Genomic DNA, 18,394 nt, shown 5'->3' on the forward strand with positions numbered 1-18,394 from the left:
CGGTGTCCCATATGGTCCCCCAAGCCAGGAGTGACTTCTGAGCGCATAGCCAGGAGTAACCCCTGAGCATCACCGGGTGTGGCCCAAAAACCAAAAAAAATAAAAAAATAAAAAAAAATAAAGAGTCCCCAATAACATCCCTCCTAACCTGCCTGAGCTCTAAGTTAGGTGAGAGGTAAGACTTGAAAAAAGGGAATGCAGGGGCCCGAAGAGATAGCACAATGGTGTTTGCCTTGCAAGCAGCTGATCCAGGACCTGGTTGGTTCGAATCCCGGTGTCCCATATGGTCCCCCGTGCCTGCCAGGAGCTATTTCTGAGCAGATAGCCAGGAGTAACCCCTGAGCATCGCTGGGTGTAGCCCAAAAACCAAAAAAAAAAAAAAAAAAAAAGGGAATGTATGAAGAAGATAAAATGATCACTTGGGGCCAGAGAGATGGCACAGTGGTAGGGCATTTGGGGAGGATTAATAAACAATTGAAGCGGTGTGCCTCCCTACTGTGCTCCTGATTTAGGAAGCTCTTCCCCTTCCCCCAGTCTCCTAACCCCCTGACACTTCTCTTTTGTGGTATCCCTAGCAGCTCCAGCACATTTGTCAAGGTGACAGTTGCCAAGGAAAGGTCCATACCTGGCACAGCCCACTTGGTTGGTGATCAGATTCTGCCTTCTAGATCTCAGACTTCTGCAAAGGGTTCAGAAGCACCTGAGGCCTCCAGCCTGGATTCTGTGCCCCAACTTGACAAGCCTCTTGGCCAGCAGCCAAGCCCTCGATTGATGCCTGCCACTCGGACCCAAAACCTCAATCACCAGTCTGCAAATGGGATTCAGAATTCCGGAAAGACTATTAGCCCAAGTCCTCAGAAGAGTTGTGAAGATATCCGAACAGAGGTTCTGGCCAAGGAGATTGTCCACCAAGACAAATCTCTGGCAGACATTTTAGATCCAGACTCCAGGTTGAAGACCACCATGGACCTGATGGAAGGTTTGTTCCCCCGAGACATTCAGTTGTTGAAAGAAAACGGCGTAAAGAGGAAAGCCACGCAGGGAACCTTGAGCTGCCGGGCATATGAAGGCAAGAGGTCAGTTCTTATTGGTGTTCCAAAGAGACACTCATTTTTTATCAGGCTGTTAAGTATCTGGACTTTAGCTTTACTTATCTGAGGTTTTCCAGCATCCCTACAACCTCACCCAAGAGGAATGAAGTAGCTTAGCCTTCAGGGCACTTAGCTGTGAGGCTGGAATGCCCCAGAGTAGTCTTGAGTTACCATCCACTCCCCCAGCCACAAAAATAACAGCAGTAATATAACCAGTTTCCATTCATACCTAGTGTCTGTGTCATTTGTGTCAAGCGCTCTATCTGTTTCTTGAAATCAAAGGTTCCTAGATTTAATTGGCCTATAGCTACCTTTCTGAAAGGGAAAAAAAATCTTACTCAGCACCTCACTGGAAATCTGCCTTCTTTAAGCAGAAAAACAACAGCAGCAACAAAGAATACCAGAAATCCTCATCTCCTTGAACCAAGACTGCTCCCAATTCCTATAATATTCCAGCATCTGCTCTACCCTGAGGGCAGTATTGCTCATTTTGGGGAAGACTGGTTTAAATAAACATTCTGTCCTGTAATCTGCACATGGCCCATCTGAGCAATCTTACCTCCATTTGGAAACAGGGAAACTAAAGCATAGCATCATAGTACATGTGAGTGACAGCGTCATTGTTTGAGCATGGTGCCACCTTAGACAGTGGTTACACAGTGCCCTGACCCCAATCATATGCTTAGTGCCAGGGTTGGTGAAAATTAGTACTGATGATTGAGATGGAAGTAAACTCGGGATTCTGTGAAAAGAGCAGGGGCCCAGGCAGTCTTTATTTGCTGTGTTTACATTTCACTGTGAAAAGTGAAGGATGTTGGCTCAGATCCTGAACATCAAGAAAGTTTTGAAGGGGCTACAGCGTGGTTTGGTTCAACCTCTGTTCTAGAAACCTTCCAGCATCCTACATCTACTGTTCCCTGTCTGGGAATCCCAGATTTCAGCACCTAAGTTGAAGAGACCCCAGAGTGGCTGTATTTTTCATTCTTTTAATTTTTTCTTAAAAGCTGTGGTATTTCTTATGCATGTTTGAATTCCCTTAGGGTGCTACTCTGGGAAAGAGTCGGATAGGGGAGGAGAAAGTAAATGACAGTGATTGGCAAAGGATCAGAGTCTACCCCCCCCCAAACAAGATCCTTGTCCAACTTCCCTTCTCAGATTTGATAAACAGACCAATTAATCTGAAGTAGATGGGTCTAGAGTCATGTATTGGACAAACCTTGACTGAGAGCCTGTATGTATGCAAGCTAATCTCCAAGGTACCATGAGGGCCCAAAAGATGAGTTTCGTATTTCTGTTGTTTGTTTTTTTGGCTTTGGTTTGAAGCCACATCAAGCTGTGGTCAGGACAAACATGGGTTTGATCCTGGAGGATCAAACATGGGTGGGCCACAGGCAAAATGAACACTCTACTCTGTATTATCTCTCCATCCCTCTCTCCCCCCAAGGTAAGTTCTATGGTGATTGCAAGTTACCATGGATGGTTGTGATTAAAGTTAAGAATTTCCATTCACTTCTTTCTTTTCCCTTATTATTAAAAGGAAAAAGCAGAGTAATTTACAGATGACATCCCAGGATAAGCACTTTCCTGCATTCTCATTAAGAGTGTTGTGTGGGGCCTGGAGAGAGAGCACAACGGTGTTTGCCTTGCAAGGAGCCGATCCACGACCAAAGGTGGTTGGTTCGAATCCCGGTGTCCCATATGGTCCCCCATGACTGCCAGGAGCTATTTCTGAGCAGACAGCCAGGAGTCATCCCTGAGTACCGCCGGGTGTGGCCCAAAAACAAAAAAAAAAAGAGTGTTGTCTGTTTAGAAAGAAGGCTTGAATACTGATAGTGTCTCTGAAACTTTATAAGGAAAAGCAAACGCCATCTTCTGGCAAAAATGAGTGTTAGTTGGTGCGCCTCCGAAGTGAATGGGTTTGTTAGAGAAAACACATAATAGAACATCTTTTACCCGACTATTTTTTCCCCAAAATAATTCAAATGCAACTGTATTGCTAGGAGTCCAATCAAGCAGAAAGCTAGTGAGATGATTTGTAATCACTTTTTTTGAGGGGGTGGCACTTCCAATGATACTCCGGGGTTCTGCACTCAATATTCACTCCAGGCAGTATTCAGGTGGATCATTTGGAATGCCACAGATTGAAGCAGGTTAAATAGTGTGCAAGGCAAACACCCTATCTGCTGTACTGTCTTCTGACCCCTGCAAATGACTTTTAGAGGTCTTTCTTTATTCTATTATAAAATGGTCTGTTTATTACTATTAACTAATTGCAGAGTTGATATACTGCATATATATATATATATATATATATATATATATATATATATATATATATACTGGAATAAGTTATTCCAACAAGGTCATTTACTCAGGTGATAGACTCTGACCTCTGGGATGAAAGGCAGCTTGACCACTACAAGATAGAGAGGTCTTGCTGTCATTTTGCTCAGTTTCTAGTTTGCTCTCCAGCCTTAAAATCCCCTTACTGGGTAATGAGTAAGTGACGTCACATCTTCTACTTGATCGTTGTTATTATCAAGCTGCAGATTTCTCAGGCTTAAATGGAGTGGCAGGCTTATACAAGAAAGAAAATTGATAAGTGCCTGAGCAACAATTACAGGTGGTATCAGAGATCATGGGAATCCTGGGGGAGGTGAAAGAATTCATTAGTCCAGAGTCTGGGGTTTGTGAGGCTCAAATAGCCTCCTTTTATGGGGGAGTCATGGCACCCCATTGCCTCTCCATAGAATCAGGATTCTCATCATTCTTATTCTGATCCCCAGAGTAGAAATACATAAAGATTTAGTAACTTGCCAGAGCCACTTGTCAAGTCCCAACTCCCCTCCCCTTTCTGAGATACTGTTGTGCTTTCACCTTCACTTGGCTTGACTTCCCAAGCAGTCAATCAGTACACTGTAAATTCTGAGAACATGAGACAAACTTTTATCACAGCTTTTAAAATAGGCAGAGATGGGTGAAATGAAGCCTCTGTTCCATGCTGTGTATGATTGTACTTTCTATCCTCTATTTTAGTTTTCTTTCTTTTTTTTTTTTTTTTGGTTTTTCGTGCCACACCCATTTGATGCTCAGGGGTTACTCCTGGCTATGCGCTCAGAAATTGCCCCTGGCTTGGGGAGACCATATTGGACGCCGGGGGATCGAACTGTGGTCCTTTCCTTGGCTAGCGCTCGCAAGGCAGACACCTTACCTCTAGCGCCACCTCGCCGCCCCCCCCCCTTTTTTTTTCAGTCACACTGGCAGTGCTTACATAAGTGGCTCTACACTCAGGAATCACTTTTTTTTTTGTTTTGTTTTGTTTTGTTTTTTTTGGGTCACACCCGGCAGTGCTCAGGGGTTACTCCTGGCTGTCTGCTCAGAAATAGCTCCTGGCAGGCACGGGGGACCATATGGGACGGTGGGATTTGAACCAACCTCCTTTGGTCCTGGATTGGCTGCTTGCAAGGCAAACGCTGCTGTGCTATCTCTCCGGGCCCAGGAATCACTTTTGACAGTGCTCAGGGGAATACCTCTCTAGTGTTGGGTATCAATCCAAGTTGACTGCATGCAAGTATGTGCTTTACCTGCTATAACTATCACTAGCCTCCAAACTTATGATTCTTTTACCAGGTTGGCTGTGTGCAAGACAAGCATCTTACCCCTGTACTTCTCTCTCCACCCCTTTTTCTCTGTGACCCAGGAGTGAAGACAAGGAAGCAGTGGGTATGTTGGTTGACTGTCCCACGTACTATAGTGTGTCTGCACAGAAAGCTGAACTGCTCAACATGATCAGAGATATGCCCGAAGAGGTGAACGAGGATGAGGAGCAGGCAGATGTCAATGAAAAGAAGGTAAATAGAATGGGTGTCTTGGCTCTGTTCACCCTGGACAGCCCCCATCTTTGCAGGCTTCTGGGCCCCTCATGGCTGGAGAAGAAGTAACCTGCAATGGCCTAAATAATTGCCAAAGGGCTAGAGGCACCGTCTGTGATAGAGCACATGATTTACACATGTGAAGTATGACTCTGACCCCAGGGACTGTCACAGTACCAGTAGAATCATCTGTGGATTCCAGACTTGGTTAGCACTGGGGGTAATTTCCTCATAACCATTGGTATCATTGTCACAGAATGGTGAATGGAAGGTTCTACTGGTGTTATTTTTAAAACTTTGTATAACTGGACCTAGAATCCAGATGCTTAAGAATTCAACGGAGACCTTCCTCCTCCTGTTTCTCTGACTGGGCCAACTTAGAACTCTTCTTTCACCAGTGCCAATGGTCTGTAAGGTTTTTATGTAATGTTTCATATCCAAAGGGAAAATGAAAAATCAACTTTAAGGAAAAAGATACTGTCCAAAGGAAAGAAAAAGCTAACCTTTAACTTCTCTAACACCTTTGGAGGGGTTGGAATAGCTTCAAAGTATAGTACCAGAATCTAGTTGGTAGTATTAGAATGTCCTACAAGTTATTTTCTTTATGTGGTTTAGTTTGATTTGTTTGTTTGGTTGGTTGGTTGGTTAGTTTTTGTGCCATACCCAGCAGAGCACAGAAGTTACTCCTGACTCTATGCTCAGAAATTACTCCTTGAAGGTTCAGGACCATATGAGATGCTGGGGACTGAACCTGGGTCAGCCATGTGCAAGGCAAACACCCTACCTACTGTGCTATCGCTCTGGCCCTGAATGTCCTACAGTTTTTTTTTTTTTGGTTTTTTCGGGCCACACCTGTTTGATGCTCGGGGGTTACTCCTGGCTAAGTGCTCAGAAATTGCCCCTGGCTTGGGGGGACCATATGGGACGCCTGGGGGTTGAGCCGCGATCCTTCCTTGGCTAGCGCTTGCAAGGCAGACACCTTACCTCTAGCGCCACCTCGCCAGCCCCTACAGATTTTTTAAAATATTTAACATTTCAAAAATGGTTACAGGGCTCCCACTGTCTTCCTGTAGGTCTTGAAGAGCAAAGTTCTGCTCTGTCTGCAGAGGATAAATACTTTGTCCTACTTTCTCTGCAACCCCAGAGAAGATTCCTGCAATGGTGTTTTTTGTTTTGTGTGTTTGTTTTATTTTGGAGCCATACCCAGTGATGTTCAGGGGTTACTCCTGGCTATGCGCTCAGAAATCGTCCTGACTTGGGGGACCATATGGGATGCCAGAGGATCGAACAGCAGTCCATCCTAGGTTAGCATGTACAAGGCAAACACCTTACTGCTTGCACCACCACTCTGGCCCTTGCCATGGTGCTTATGCTCCTGACACAATTCAGGCCTATATGCTGTAAAATAAAAAAAAAAAAAAGGAGGGAAGATTCTTTGTTAACTTTGTTTGTGGGATTGGAGTGATAGTACAGCAGGTAGGACATTTGCCTTGCACATGGCCAACCTGGATTTAATCTCCAGCATCCCATATGCCCCCATACCAAGCACTGCCAGGAGTAATTTATATGATCAGATCCAGGTATAATCTCTGAGTAATTATACCATCAGGTATGGCTCAAAAACCAAACCAAACACCAAAAAATGTGTCTGTTTGTTTTGGGGCCACACCTGGTGGTGCTCGATGGATTACTCCTAGCAGTGCCCTAGATCAAACTTGGACTGACCACATGCAAGGCAATCACCAGACCTGCTGTACTATTGCTCTGGCTCTAAAAGACTTCGTTACAAGTTGCTTCTTGTTAAGCCAAGAATGTAATTCCAGAGAAATTTTCTTTCTTTTTGTGTTTTTGAGATCATATCTGGCAGCATTCAGGGCTTATTCCTTTCTCTATATCCAGGGATTACTCCTGGTGAAGCTCAGGGAACCATATATGTTGCTGGGATTGAACCCAGGTCAGCTATATGCAGTGCAAACTCTACCTGCTGTGCCAGCTCTCTCGCCCGTTATTCCCTTTTCCACTTTTTTTTTTTTTTTTTTTTTTTTTTTGGTTTTTTGGGCCACACCCGGTAATGCTCAGGGGTTACTCCTGGCTATGTGCTCAGAAGTTGCTCCTGGCTTGGGGGACCATATGGGACACCGGGGGATCGAACCTCGGTCCGTCCAAGGCTAGCGCAGGCAAGGCAGGCACCTTGCCTTTAGCGCCACCGCCCGGCCCCCCTTTTCCACTTTTCTTGCAACACCATGATTTACTTATTATACTGTTAATGATATTTGCATGCATACCTTGTTCCAACCCCACACCCACCATTAGTCTTTGTCTTTCCACTAGTGTTTCAAGAACACCTCCCTTCCAGGAGAAAATTTTTTTTTTTTTACATGATTCTGTCTAGTTTATTTTCTAGTGTGTAAGCTGAGCTGTCTTGCCTATGTGATAGGAGACAATCATTTATAGACCCTGGAAGTCAGTAGGCACACTACAGGAAGATTTAGGGCTTTAAGGAGCACTCCCTTTGGTGAAATTTCTCTCCCTTGAGCCCCCCTGTTTCCTTTTATGAGAGAACCACACACTGTCAGCTCAAGACTTCCCCATTGAAACACCTACTTCAGAGCATACATTATGACATCCTCCTGCCTCGGCACTGTAGTGCACCCCCTGATTTGGAGTCAGACCATTGTGCCTCAGTCAGCTCTGTTTATTCCAGACAGGGAGATTAGCAAGTTACATCTGTTACAAGTACACAGATGCCATAAAATCTTTCACTGAACATTTTGGACAACTTTTGTTTGTCTTTTGCATGTAAGGCATCTTGTATCAAATAATTAAGGATGGGGCTGGATGGCGGTGGATGGCAATGGATTTCTTTCTGCCATCCCAGGCCACGTGGCTCCGCAACCCCATCTAGCCGGCGGGTCCCAGGCCCAGGTGAAAGGCGGAAATCAGACTTATCCAGAGACAGGCATCAGGAAGCATTAACTTTATTCATACCCTAGTCACCACATGTGTGTGGCCTACTCATAACCTTTTAAGCATTCAGCCATTCTAGGCTACCCTGCGTCTAAACCCTTTCAGCCATCTTCCCCTTGGCCTCCATCCTGGTCCAAAACCAAAAGAGGCAGAGACCCTAAAGCCAGAGAGCTCAGCAGGGCCGAAAGGGCCCGAATCCCCTCGGTCCAAGGCTTATCTAACTTTTCCAAGACCCCTCCCAGGAATGGGCGGGGTCTTGCAGGTAAGGTCACACCTAATATCTGGTCCCCAAGACCCCTCCCAGAAATGGGTGGGTCTTAGGTATTTACACCCAAATCCAGGGTCTCAGCTAGGTACACCAACAAGGCATATGTCCTGCTTTACAGTAGCAGTTTGGCAAACAAAAAAAAAACAAAAAAACAAAAACTGAAGATAGGGTGGTGGTGTTTTGTTTTGTTTTATTTTGGTTTGGGTTTGGGGTCACACCCGGCAGCACTCAGGGGTTACTCCTGGCTCTATGCTCAGAAATCGCTCCTGGCAGGTTCGGGAGACCATATGGGATGCCGAGATTTGAACCACCATCCTTCTGTATGCAAGGCAAATGCCTTACCTCCATGCGATCTCTCCAGCCCTATCTTTAGTTTTTAACTGCTTAGCTCACACTCGGAGAATTATGTGGCAAAAGTATTTTTAGAATTAGAAAAAGAAGATTAATCTCCACAGGAAATAACATGAAGGTACATGTATTGAGTACTTTGATTCCAGGTGCAGGCTGTGTGTCTTGGGGTGTGTTTGTCTTGTTTTGACGTCATGTTGCAATACCTTTATTTACACCAACCTGTTCTAGCACCTGCATTTCCATATGGACTAATGAGTCACCAATTGTCAGGGTGAGTCAGGCAGGAAGCGAGAAACTGTTCAGGACTGGAGCAGCATTGGCGAAACCGGTTGTGAAAGGACACGAAGGAAAGTACTTCAAGGGCCGGATCGATAGCACAGCTGTAAGGCATTTTGCCTTGCACCATGCAACCAACAAAGGACGGTGGTTGGTGGTTCAAATCCCGGCATCTCATATGGTCTCCCAAACCTGCCGGGGTGATTTCTGAGCACAGAACCAGGAATAATCCCTGAGCACCGCCAGGTGTGATTACCACCCCCCCCCCAAAAAGTGAAGTACTCAAGTAATTGGAAGAAAAAAAAAAGTAATTGGTCATGTTGGACTGTAGAGCAAAAAAAGTCTCATCATTAAATCAAGCTTTTCCAAATTTAGAAAACAAAGAGAAGCCATGAATGAAGGGAGATGAGGCTGGAAGGACTTGTAGGGATAGAAGGTCATGGAGGTCCAGGGAGGCATTTGTGGACACTGAGGAATTTAGGATTTATTATGTGGCCTGTAAGAATCCTTTGAGGCCTTTATGAGCCTCAAGTTTATGAATGTGTAATGAAATTTTCATTGGCGTCACTTGAATTCATCTGATTTGGAAGCACAAAATACATGAAATGACAAATGTAAATATATTCACCATAAAGTTGAAAATGCTTACATGTACAATAAGTTGGTTTTGTTTCTTGTGTTGGGGATCAAACCCAGGGCCTCATACATGGGAGGTATTGCTTTATCACTGAACCACTGCAAGTTTTTCTAATGATGAACTTTTATTTTAATTAATTAATTGTTTATTTTTGGGACACACCCAGTGATGCTAGTTATTCCTGGCTATGTGCTCAGAAATCACTCCCAGCTTGGGGGACCATTTTTTGATGTTGGGTGACAGCGCTTACTCCTGGCTCTGTGCCCAAGGATCATTCTTGGCAGGGCTTGGGGAACATACAAGGTGCTGAATATTGAACCCAGATTCATCACATGTAAGGCATATATTATATCTGCTATATTCTCTCTCTAGCCCCTCTAATAATAAACTTTTTAAATAAAACTGGTCAATATTTATTTCTCCAAGATTGTAAGTGTAATCTCCTACCAACTTTTGCAAAGTAATAACTTGTTGCATTTAAAATTACCAATGGAGAGCCAAAGAAATAGTACAATAAAATAATAAATAAATAAATAGGTATAGTACAATAGGTAGAGTGCTTGCTTTGCATGCAGCCCAACCTAGATTCCATCCCCAGCACCAAGTACGGTCCTGCAAGCCCTGCCGGGAGTAAAGCCTGATCACAGTTCGGTGTGGCCCACAGACAAGTAAATTAAAGTTACTAATAACTTAGCCTATATTTCTAGATGTGAAACTCAAGAGTCCTAATGTATTAACTAATTAAAATTTTAGTGAATTCAATAGTAATAAATCTACTTAGGCATCATAGTACTATTGTTGAATAATACTATTCCAAGTATTATATATTAAGTATAACTGAAAATATGAAACATTTTCAATATCTGAACTTCTGACACACAGAAAGTAATTCTAATTTTAATTCCTGCATATCTAATAAGCAAAATCTGCTTAAGTAGATCTCATGTTTCTTTTTTTCTAAAGACCAAGAGGTTTGGCTTAGAAGAGATTTAGGGGAATATTTCGAAAGGCAAAAAGAATCTGTTGTTCCTCAGAATTGGCTTTCCCTAGGAGTTCATTGGCAGCCCAAATGCTCTCAGTTGCCCTCTGTTTCTCTTCCTACATTCTTGAAGTTCCAAGTTTTCCTTTGGTCTTCTCTAAGCTTTCTGCATCTCTAGATGGCTTTATTCTGTCCTCATTCCTGCAGAATATTCTCAGTAGATCTGGAATTCTGGGTTGAATGTTCTTTTCCTTTCAGAACTTGGTGTTCCTTTCCACTGTACTTGAGTCTTGGCTTCTGATGACTGATGTGTACCCTTTAAAACTATTTCGTCTTTCTTCTGTTTGAAGTAGGCCCATGTTTATCTTTGATTGTTAGCAGTTTGATTCTACAAGCAATGGGCATAATTTTCTTTGGTTTATCCTACTTAGGATTTAATAGACTCAGTTCTGTACAATTTGTGCCTTTTACCAAATTCAGCAAGTTTTCAACTAGTATGTCTTTAAATATTTTGTTCTTTTATTTCTTTCACCTCTTCTTTGGGACTTCAATAACACAAATGTCCCACATATCTCTAAATATCTGCTTGGGTATTTTTTTTTTTTTTTTTTTTTTTTTTTTTTGGTTTTTGGGTCACACCCGGTTGGTGCTCAGGGGTTACTCCTGGCTGTCTGCTCAGAAATAGCTCCTGGCAGGCACAGGGGACCATATGGGACACCGGGATTCGAACCAACCACCTTTGCTTGCAAGGCAAATGCCACTGTGCTATCTCTCCGGGCCCTGCTTGGGTATTTTTTATTACTACTACTACTACTACTGCTGCTGTTACTATTTTAGTTTGCTGTCAAATAAACATCTGTTTTGTTTTGTTTTCAGATAGGATCATCTCTAATGCTCAGTTTATTTCCTATCTTTTCTGCCAGTGTTTTTTTATTTCATATATTCTCATTTCACCTTTTTTTTTTTTTTTTTGGTTTTTGGGCCACACCTGGTGGTGCTCAGGGGTCACTCCTGGCTGTCTGCTCAGAAATAGCTCCTGGCAGGCACGGGGGACCATATGGGACACCAGGATTCGAACCAACCATCTTTGGTCCTGGGTCGGCTGCTTGCAAGGCAAACACTGCTGTGCTATTTCTCCAGGCCCTCATTTCACTTTTTAAATTTCCATCTCGTTCATTTGCGATTTGTTTCCTTACTAAGAATTTCTGTCTTTTGTCCATTTCAAGAATGTTTACTTTTATAATGAAGCCTGATCACTAAGGCATTGATAATTTCACAATTGGGTTCTCACAGGTTAGCACCTGCCATTATTTTCTCCTGAGAATTACTCATATTTTAGTTATTCTGTACATATTGGGATAATTTTCTTAGTGCTATAAATATTTTGAGTGGCGTGCTGTTATGTATGTAAACATTTCAATGGGATTATTATGTTACTGACCCTACCCTGATAGGTGATTGTGCCCTACCCTAGGGTGTGACCTGACATTCTGCCCCCACCCTAGGGTGGTACCTGATTCTGCTTCCACCATTGGGTGGTATCTGATCCCATCATTGGGTGGTACCTGATTCTGGGAGATAAAAGCAAGAGTCTGTGGAAGGTGGGGGGCTTTTGGCTGGAACTGATGCTGAGGCTTTGGGTTTCAGTCTTGTCCTCCGAATAAAGCTAAATTTTCACAAGCCTGACTGTCTGCTAGCCTTTTACCCAACGCTTCACCTCAGGACCTCGGCTGAACAGGGTGGCAGATGCATGCTTCGAGCTAGAGGGGAAAGACCTCATCCTCTATCCTTCCATCAGTCAGCCCCATCAAGGGCTGACTTGCAACAGTGTGCCCTGAGACTCGGGTTCTGTTGAAATCCTTTAGATTTCAATTGGATTTCCTCACCCCACCTCCCCATTTTAGCAAGCAGTAGGTCTAGTTAGGGTTTTGGGTTTTTTGGGTTGGGGGGGGGTTCTGGGCCACACCCGGTGATGCTCAGGTTACTCCTGGCAGTGTGCTCAGAAATCACTCCTGGCTTGGGGGAACATACGGGACACCAGGGGATCAAACTGAGGTCCATCCTATGTCAGTCAGGTGCAAGGCAAACGCCCTTCCACTGCGCCACCATTCCAGCCCCTAGTTAGGTTTAGACCCAAGTTCTTTACTCTCTGCCCTCACCCATCCATTATTCCCACACACTCTTGACACCTAGTCTCTGGTAGCAGTTCTGCCACCTGTCCTTACCATACCTGGGACCAACCTTGTTAAGAGAGACTATAGGGATTCCCTTCCTTCCCAAGGGACCATAGAATTTTCTTTTCAGCTGCTCTCTATAAAAACAAGACCTTTAAGTGCCCAGGGTTGCCTTTGGAGCAGAACTGAAGAAGAAAAAGGGAATGGGGTGGGGATGGGGGACAGCATTTCTTGTCTTTTTTTGATGCTGGGTCTTCTTTCCAGTTCTCTGGCTTTATTTTGTTTTGTTTTAAGACCTGCCATACCTGTCTGTACTCAAGAACACTTAGTGCTATTTTGGGGGTCTCTGAATATTGCCAGGGATTGAACCTTGGTCAGCTGCATGCATGGCAAGCTGCCTACCCAACTGTACTATCGCTCCACTGGTCTTTTTTTTGGGGGGGGGGCAACACCCAGCATTGCTCAGGGGTTACTCCTGGCTTTCTGCTCAGAAATAGCTCCTGGCAGGCACGGGGGACCATATGGGACACCGAGATTCGAACCAACCACCTTTGGTCCTGGATCAGCTGCTTGCAAGGCAAAGGCCGCTGTGCTATCTCTCCGGTCCGCTCCACTGGTCTTAACAACAGGACTTCGTTCAATGTTTTTCACTGTCCCACCCACTGTGAGTTCAGAACCTGGGTCATCCTGGGGTCAGAGCTGGAATATGGCGGTGGGGGCCTGCCAGATGTAGCTCGTGGCCCTAAGCATTAGAGTACTGAATTGAATGCTGAAACTCATCTCTCCTCCCTGAAAAAAATATATATACCCTCCTATATAGCTACCTTGGGACAAAAAGAAAGTTAATTAAAAAAAAAAACCATGGAATAAAACGTAGACAGCATAAATGAAGTCAAACTTGGGAACCTCTAAGACCTCTTAAGCACTGGATATTTTTATAACTCAGGTATTTGTGAGGTAAAATGGCAAATTACCAAGTCTAGTTAGTTTAGTAGAGGCATAGTGAAAAGAACAAGGGTTTGAATTCTGATGAAGGTCTTGGTATCAAGATTTCATTTTTTCCTCTTTCCTCTTTGTCATTGTAGTGATGGTCAGAGTTAACACCTTCTAGGTTGGGGGCCAGAGAGATAACATAGCGATAGGCATTTGCCTTGCATGCGGCTGACCTGGATAGACCCAGGTTCGATTTATGGCATCCCATCCCGAGCCTGCCAGGACAAATTTCTGAGTGCAGAGCCAAGAGTAACCTGAGTGCTGTTGGGAGTGGCCCACAAACAAACAAACAAAAAACAAAAAAAAACCCACGACATCTTCTTGGTCAAGATACTCACCAGGAATTAAGTGCTTTTGATAGGGTTTCAGTGTTACTGCTGTTTTGCACATTCATTTGTGACGTTTGCTGGGAATAAGGTGTGAGTGTCACATACCTGTTCTCTGATGCCTATGCATCTGCTTGAGCCAGTACTCAATGAGGGAAGCACATATTGGCTGTGTACCGGAGAAGGGCACACTATGTGGTGGTGCCAGGACTCTCCAATGTCAGAACTGCCAGGACTGTGCTCAGCCCATGTAGGGATCAAACTCCCAGTCTCATAGTTGTGAAATGGGCACTTTTTGCTGCTGAGCCATCCCTAGACTGTTGGTGTGGGTATTTATGATGATTACACAAGAGCAGCCCCTCAAGTCTAGGTTGAGCTGAGTTCCAGCAGCTCGCAAGGCATGAATATGCATCTTAGACTCCCACGGTGCCCAAGTCTTAGTTTTTCTGCTTGCTATATGTGAATAAAATATCTGTCACAGGATACTGTTGGAAAGGCCAAATGAGAATATGCATGAAGACTTTCTTGCCCTGTCTGACCCAGCGTCTGGCACATCCCTGAATTCCTTGGACTCTTGGCTTCACCATTTGCAAACTAGGAAATATTTACCCCAACAACAATAATATTGTTGTCATTTGTATGCAGGGCAAATGAGGACCTGTTTTAAATAGTTTTAAAAGTGAGTAGTTGGGCCCGGAGAGATAGCACAGCGGCGTTTGCCTTGCAAGCAGCCGATCCAGGACCAAAGGTGGTTGGTTCGAATCCCGGTGTCCCATATGGTCCCCCATGCCTGCCAGGAGCTATTTCTGAGCACACAGCCAGGAGTAACCCCTGAGCACCGCCGGGTGTGACCCAAAAACAAAAACAAAAAAAAAGTAAGTAGTTAACAGGCTAGTTTGGAAGGCAGAGCTGTACTTGGTGTGACAGTAGTGGGAAATATTACAAGTGAGGAGATCTCCAGAGCTGCCTTCTGAGGACTAAGTAGTAATCAGGAAGGTGATTGTGAACATTCAGAGGAAAGGAAGTCTAGTGTGGCCTAATGTTAGGACAACCTCACAGAACGAGTCCTGTCTTTCTTTCAGCCTCATGTCTGGGAGCAGCCAGTTTTCCTAGCATCATCAGGGTGCTAACGTTGACTGTGTTCCCACTGTCTCCTCTGCAGGCTGAGCTCATCGGCAGCCTCACCCACAAGCTCGAGTCCCTACAAGAAGCCAAGAGAAGTCTGCTGATGGACATCAAGCTCAACAACACACTGGGAGAAGAGGTAGAGGCACTGATCAGCGAGCGCTGCAAGCCCAATGAGTTCGACAAGTACAAGATGTTCATTGGGGACTTGGACAAGGTGGTCAACCTACTGCTGTCCCTCTCGGGCCGCTTGGCCCGTGTTGAGAACGTCCTCAGCAGCCTTGGGGATGATGCCAGTAATGAAGAAAGGGTGAGTGGCCTAGTGATTGATCGAGTCCCACACTTGTACACAGAGCACCACAGTCCAGTCAGCTCCCTTCTCTCAAGAAAACACCCATCTTTTGTGGATATGGTGGGAGATGCTGATATCTCAGGTTATCCAACTTAGGAAAGTGAAAACATGGTGTCAAGAGTTTCCTTCAGAGGCTGGAGCGATAGCACAGCGGTAGAGCGTTTGCCTTGCATGCAGCTGCCCAGGGTGGACCTGGGTTCGATCCCTGCTGTCCCATATGATCCCCTGTGCCAGAAGCAATTTCTGAGTGCATATCTAGGAGTAACCCCTGAGCATCACAGGGTGTGGCCCCCCCAAAAAAAACAAACAAAAAATGTTAGAAAAAAGAACTAGAAGGAGATAGTAGGGTGTTTGCTTTGCATGCTGCTAACCAAAGTTCGATCCCTCTCATCCCATGAGAACCACCAATAGTAATTCCTGAGCAGAACCAGGAGTAACCCTTCAGCATTGCTGAATGTGTGCTCGCGCGCATGCGTGCGTGCGTGAGTGCGTGCGTGTTTGCGTGCGTGTGTGCATGTGTGTGTGTGTGTGTGTGTGTGTGTGTGTGTGTGTGTGTGTGTGTGATGGGGGTGACATTTCAGCAAAAGACAGGGGGAAAAAAAACTGGGTACTAAGGAGAGAGTTCAAACTCCAGGAAAGCTGGAGGCTGGGGTCACTGACTCTCAGTGTGGCAGTTGTCCCAGAGCATGAGGGCAAGTACGTATCTAGTATTTAGTTGCTAGTATCTTCGGACATTCTAGTTCCCCTTCTAGGACAGACACTGGGCCTGCCTGCACCTGCTGCACAGCAGCCTGGGGTGTAATGAAATGACCTGGGGAAGGGTCTTGCTGCTGTTTCCATCACTCCATTGAACTTGATTCCAGAGCAGCCTCTATCTGACCATCTGTTCAGGAATGACTTGTGAGGTTCCTGGTGTGTGCAGGGTGCTTTGGACTTAACTGTGAACAAAGCAGAGAGATTTGTCCTTTATGGGACTTCCCAAGGCTACCAAGAGTTTTAATGTCACTATTGGAAAGAGAAGGATCACAGATGATAGCTCTGAACTGATTCAATATAAAGTAATCTTGCAAAGCTGCGTGAGACTTTACAAATGAGAGAAGTGGGTTCAGAGAGATAATACAGTGTTGAAGGTACTTGCTTTGCACTAACTGTGGTTTGATTCCTGGTACTCTGTGTGGTCCCCCAAGAAGAAAAGTTCCAAGGAGCACAGCCTGGAGTATGCTACGAGCAATTCCAGTGTGGTCAAAAAAGCTAAAAATTAATAAATCAGGGAAACATACACAGTTGATCCTCCGACACTGGGGTTTGAGCTGCCTCAATTCCCTTATAAGGGGAATTTTTCTGTCCATTGATCTTCATGAGCAGAATTAACTGGCCACAGCCAGCCTAACAAATTTGAGCAGGATGTGGGGTTGGTGTTGTGACCTCCCGGGAAGCTCTTACCCACAGGGATCAGGTGTGGGGAGTCAGTATCTCTATATGCATCAGCATTCCTACCTGGTACTTGTAGTATTCAAGAATCAGCTGTATGCACCCTGTAAGGGCAGCGAACACACTTTCCAAAAGTCCCCTGACCTGAGAAACAAGATAACTCCATCCTATAAGAGATTTTCCAGTAGACAGCTTGGCTCTTTCCTTTTTTTGTTTTTTTCGGGCCACACGCGTTTGATGCTCAGGGGTTACTCCTGGCTAAGCGCTCAGAAATTGGCCCTGGCTTGGGGAAACCATATGGGACACCGGGGGATCGAACCGAGGTCCTTCCTTGGCTAGCGCTTGCAAGGCAGACAACTTACCTCTAGCGCCACCTCGCCAGCCCCAGCTTGGCTCTTTTCTACCCCCCCTGATCCCTCACTGACTTTCTGTCTCTCCCTGGCAGAACTCTCTCAATGAAAAGAGGAAGGTCCTGGCAGGGCAGCATGAGGATGCTCGAGAGCTCAAGGAGAACCTGGACCGAAGGGAGCGGCTGGTGTGGGATATCCTGGCCAGTTACCTGTCTGAGGAGCAGCTCTTAGACTACCAGCACTTTGTGAAAATGAAGTCCACTCTTCTTATTGAACAGAGGAAGCTGGATGACAAGATCAAACTGGGCCAAGAGCAGATCAAGTGCCTTCTGGAGAGTCTTCCCTCAAATTTTACTCCTAAAATAAACATCCCTGCTCTGTCTCCCAACCACCAGGGCCAAACAACCCCCGAAAGTGGTGTTTTCCCAACAATCACCTCTCCACTTTAATCTTTCTCAACCCAACTCAAAGCCCACCCTCCTCTCCACACTTTAATCTGAAATATGCCTCACTACAAACCACTGAGGGTTAAAATCTGAGTTATTGGAGGTTTCTTGGATAAAAGGAAAAAAATTATGCCCAAATAAAAAGCCTATTTTTTGTTTGGGGGTTTGGGGTCTGGTTTTTTGGGTTTTTTTTAGCCTTCTCTTCACAGTCGATCATTTGAGTGCTCAAATTGCTGCTCGGAACTTACCCTTTTCTAGCATTTCTTGGTAGTAGGAAGAAAATCAATGAAACTGCGTATTGGGTGGGAATGTCTGATGACTGGTTTTTCCCAGGTTCACTGTGCAACTCACCCTCAGAAATGGAGCCACGGCAGCCTTCCCACTGCAGGCATGGCCGGGGGGACCAATGGCTCCTTGGTTAGGGGTCTGCAAATTAAAGCCTTAAAGAAGTACATACAGAAGAAAATTGTATGACCTTGAACAATGTTATTTATATTTTTTGAAAATGAAAATGATGTTTGTGTGCTAACCCACTTCCTTGATTCTGTTCTGTGGTGGATCGAGACCCTTATGTTTGAACTTTGTATTTTGTGAATACCTAATGAAGAATTCCAAAGATGGTAACACCAAGTGTGGACATTCGTTTTTCCTTGTCTGATTCTTGACTTTCCTGTGTCATTTTTCCAAATATGAGCAGCTCTTCTGTGCTAGGATGAACATGAACTCGAGAAATTCCAATGCCCCCTGCTGCACAGT

The 18,394-nt window shown here is 44.9% G+C and overlaps 1 protein-coding gene across 1 annotated transcript in view; it reads left to right on the forward strand.

Annotated features, from left to right (window-relative positions):
• SHROOM3 (shroom family member 3) overlaps positions 1 to 17,825 on the forward strand; it is a 366,880-nt gene extending 349,055 nt beyond the window's left edge. The window contains exons 13-16 of the mRNA XM_049789876.1: positions 579 to 1,076; positions 4,792 to 4,942; positions 15,097 to 15,369; positions 17,288 to 17,825. Of these exons, the coding sequence (XP_049645833.1) occupies positions 579 to 1,076; positions 4,792 to 4,942; positions 15,097 to 15,369; positions 17,288 to 17,641 (1,276 nt within the window). The 3' untranslated portion in view covers positions 17,642 to 17,825. The remainder of the gene's footprint in view (positions 1 to 578; positions 1,077 to 4,791; positions 4,943 to 15,096; positions 15,370 to 17,287) is intronic.
• Positions 17,826 to 18,394: the final 569 nt, after the last annotated feature.

Source organism: Suncus etruscus, chromosome 16 (assembly GCF_024139225.1).
Source record: "Suncus etruscus isolate mSunEtr1 chromosome 16, mSunEtr1.pri.cur, whole genome shotgun sequence".
Classification (NCBI taxonomy): Eukaryota; Metazoa; Chordata; class Mammalia; order Eulipotyphla; family Soricidae; genus Suncus; species Suncus etruscus.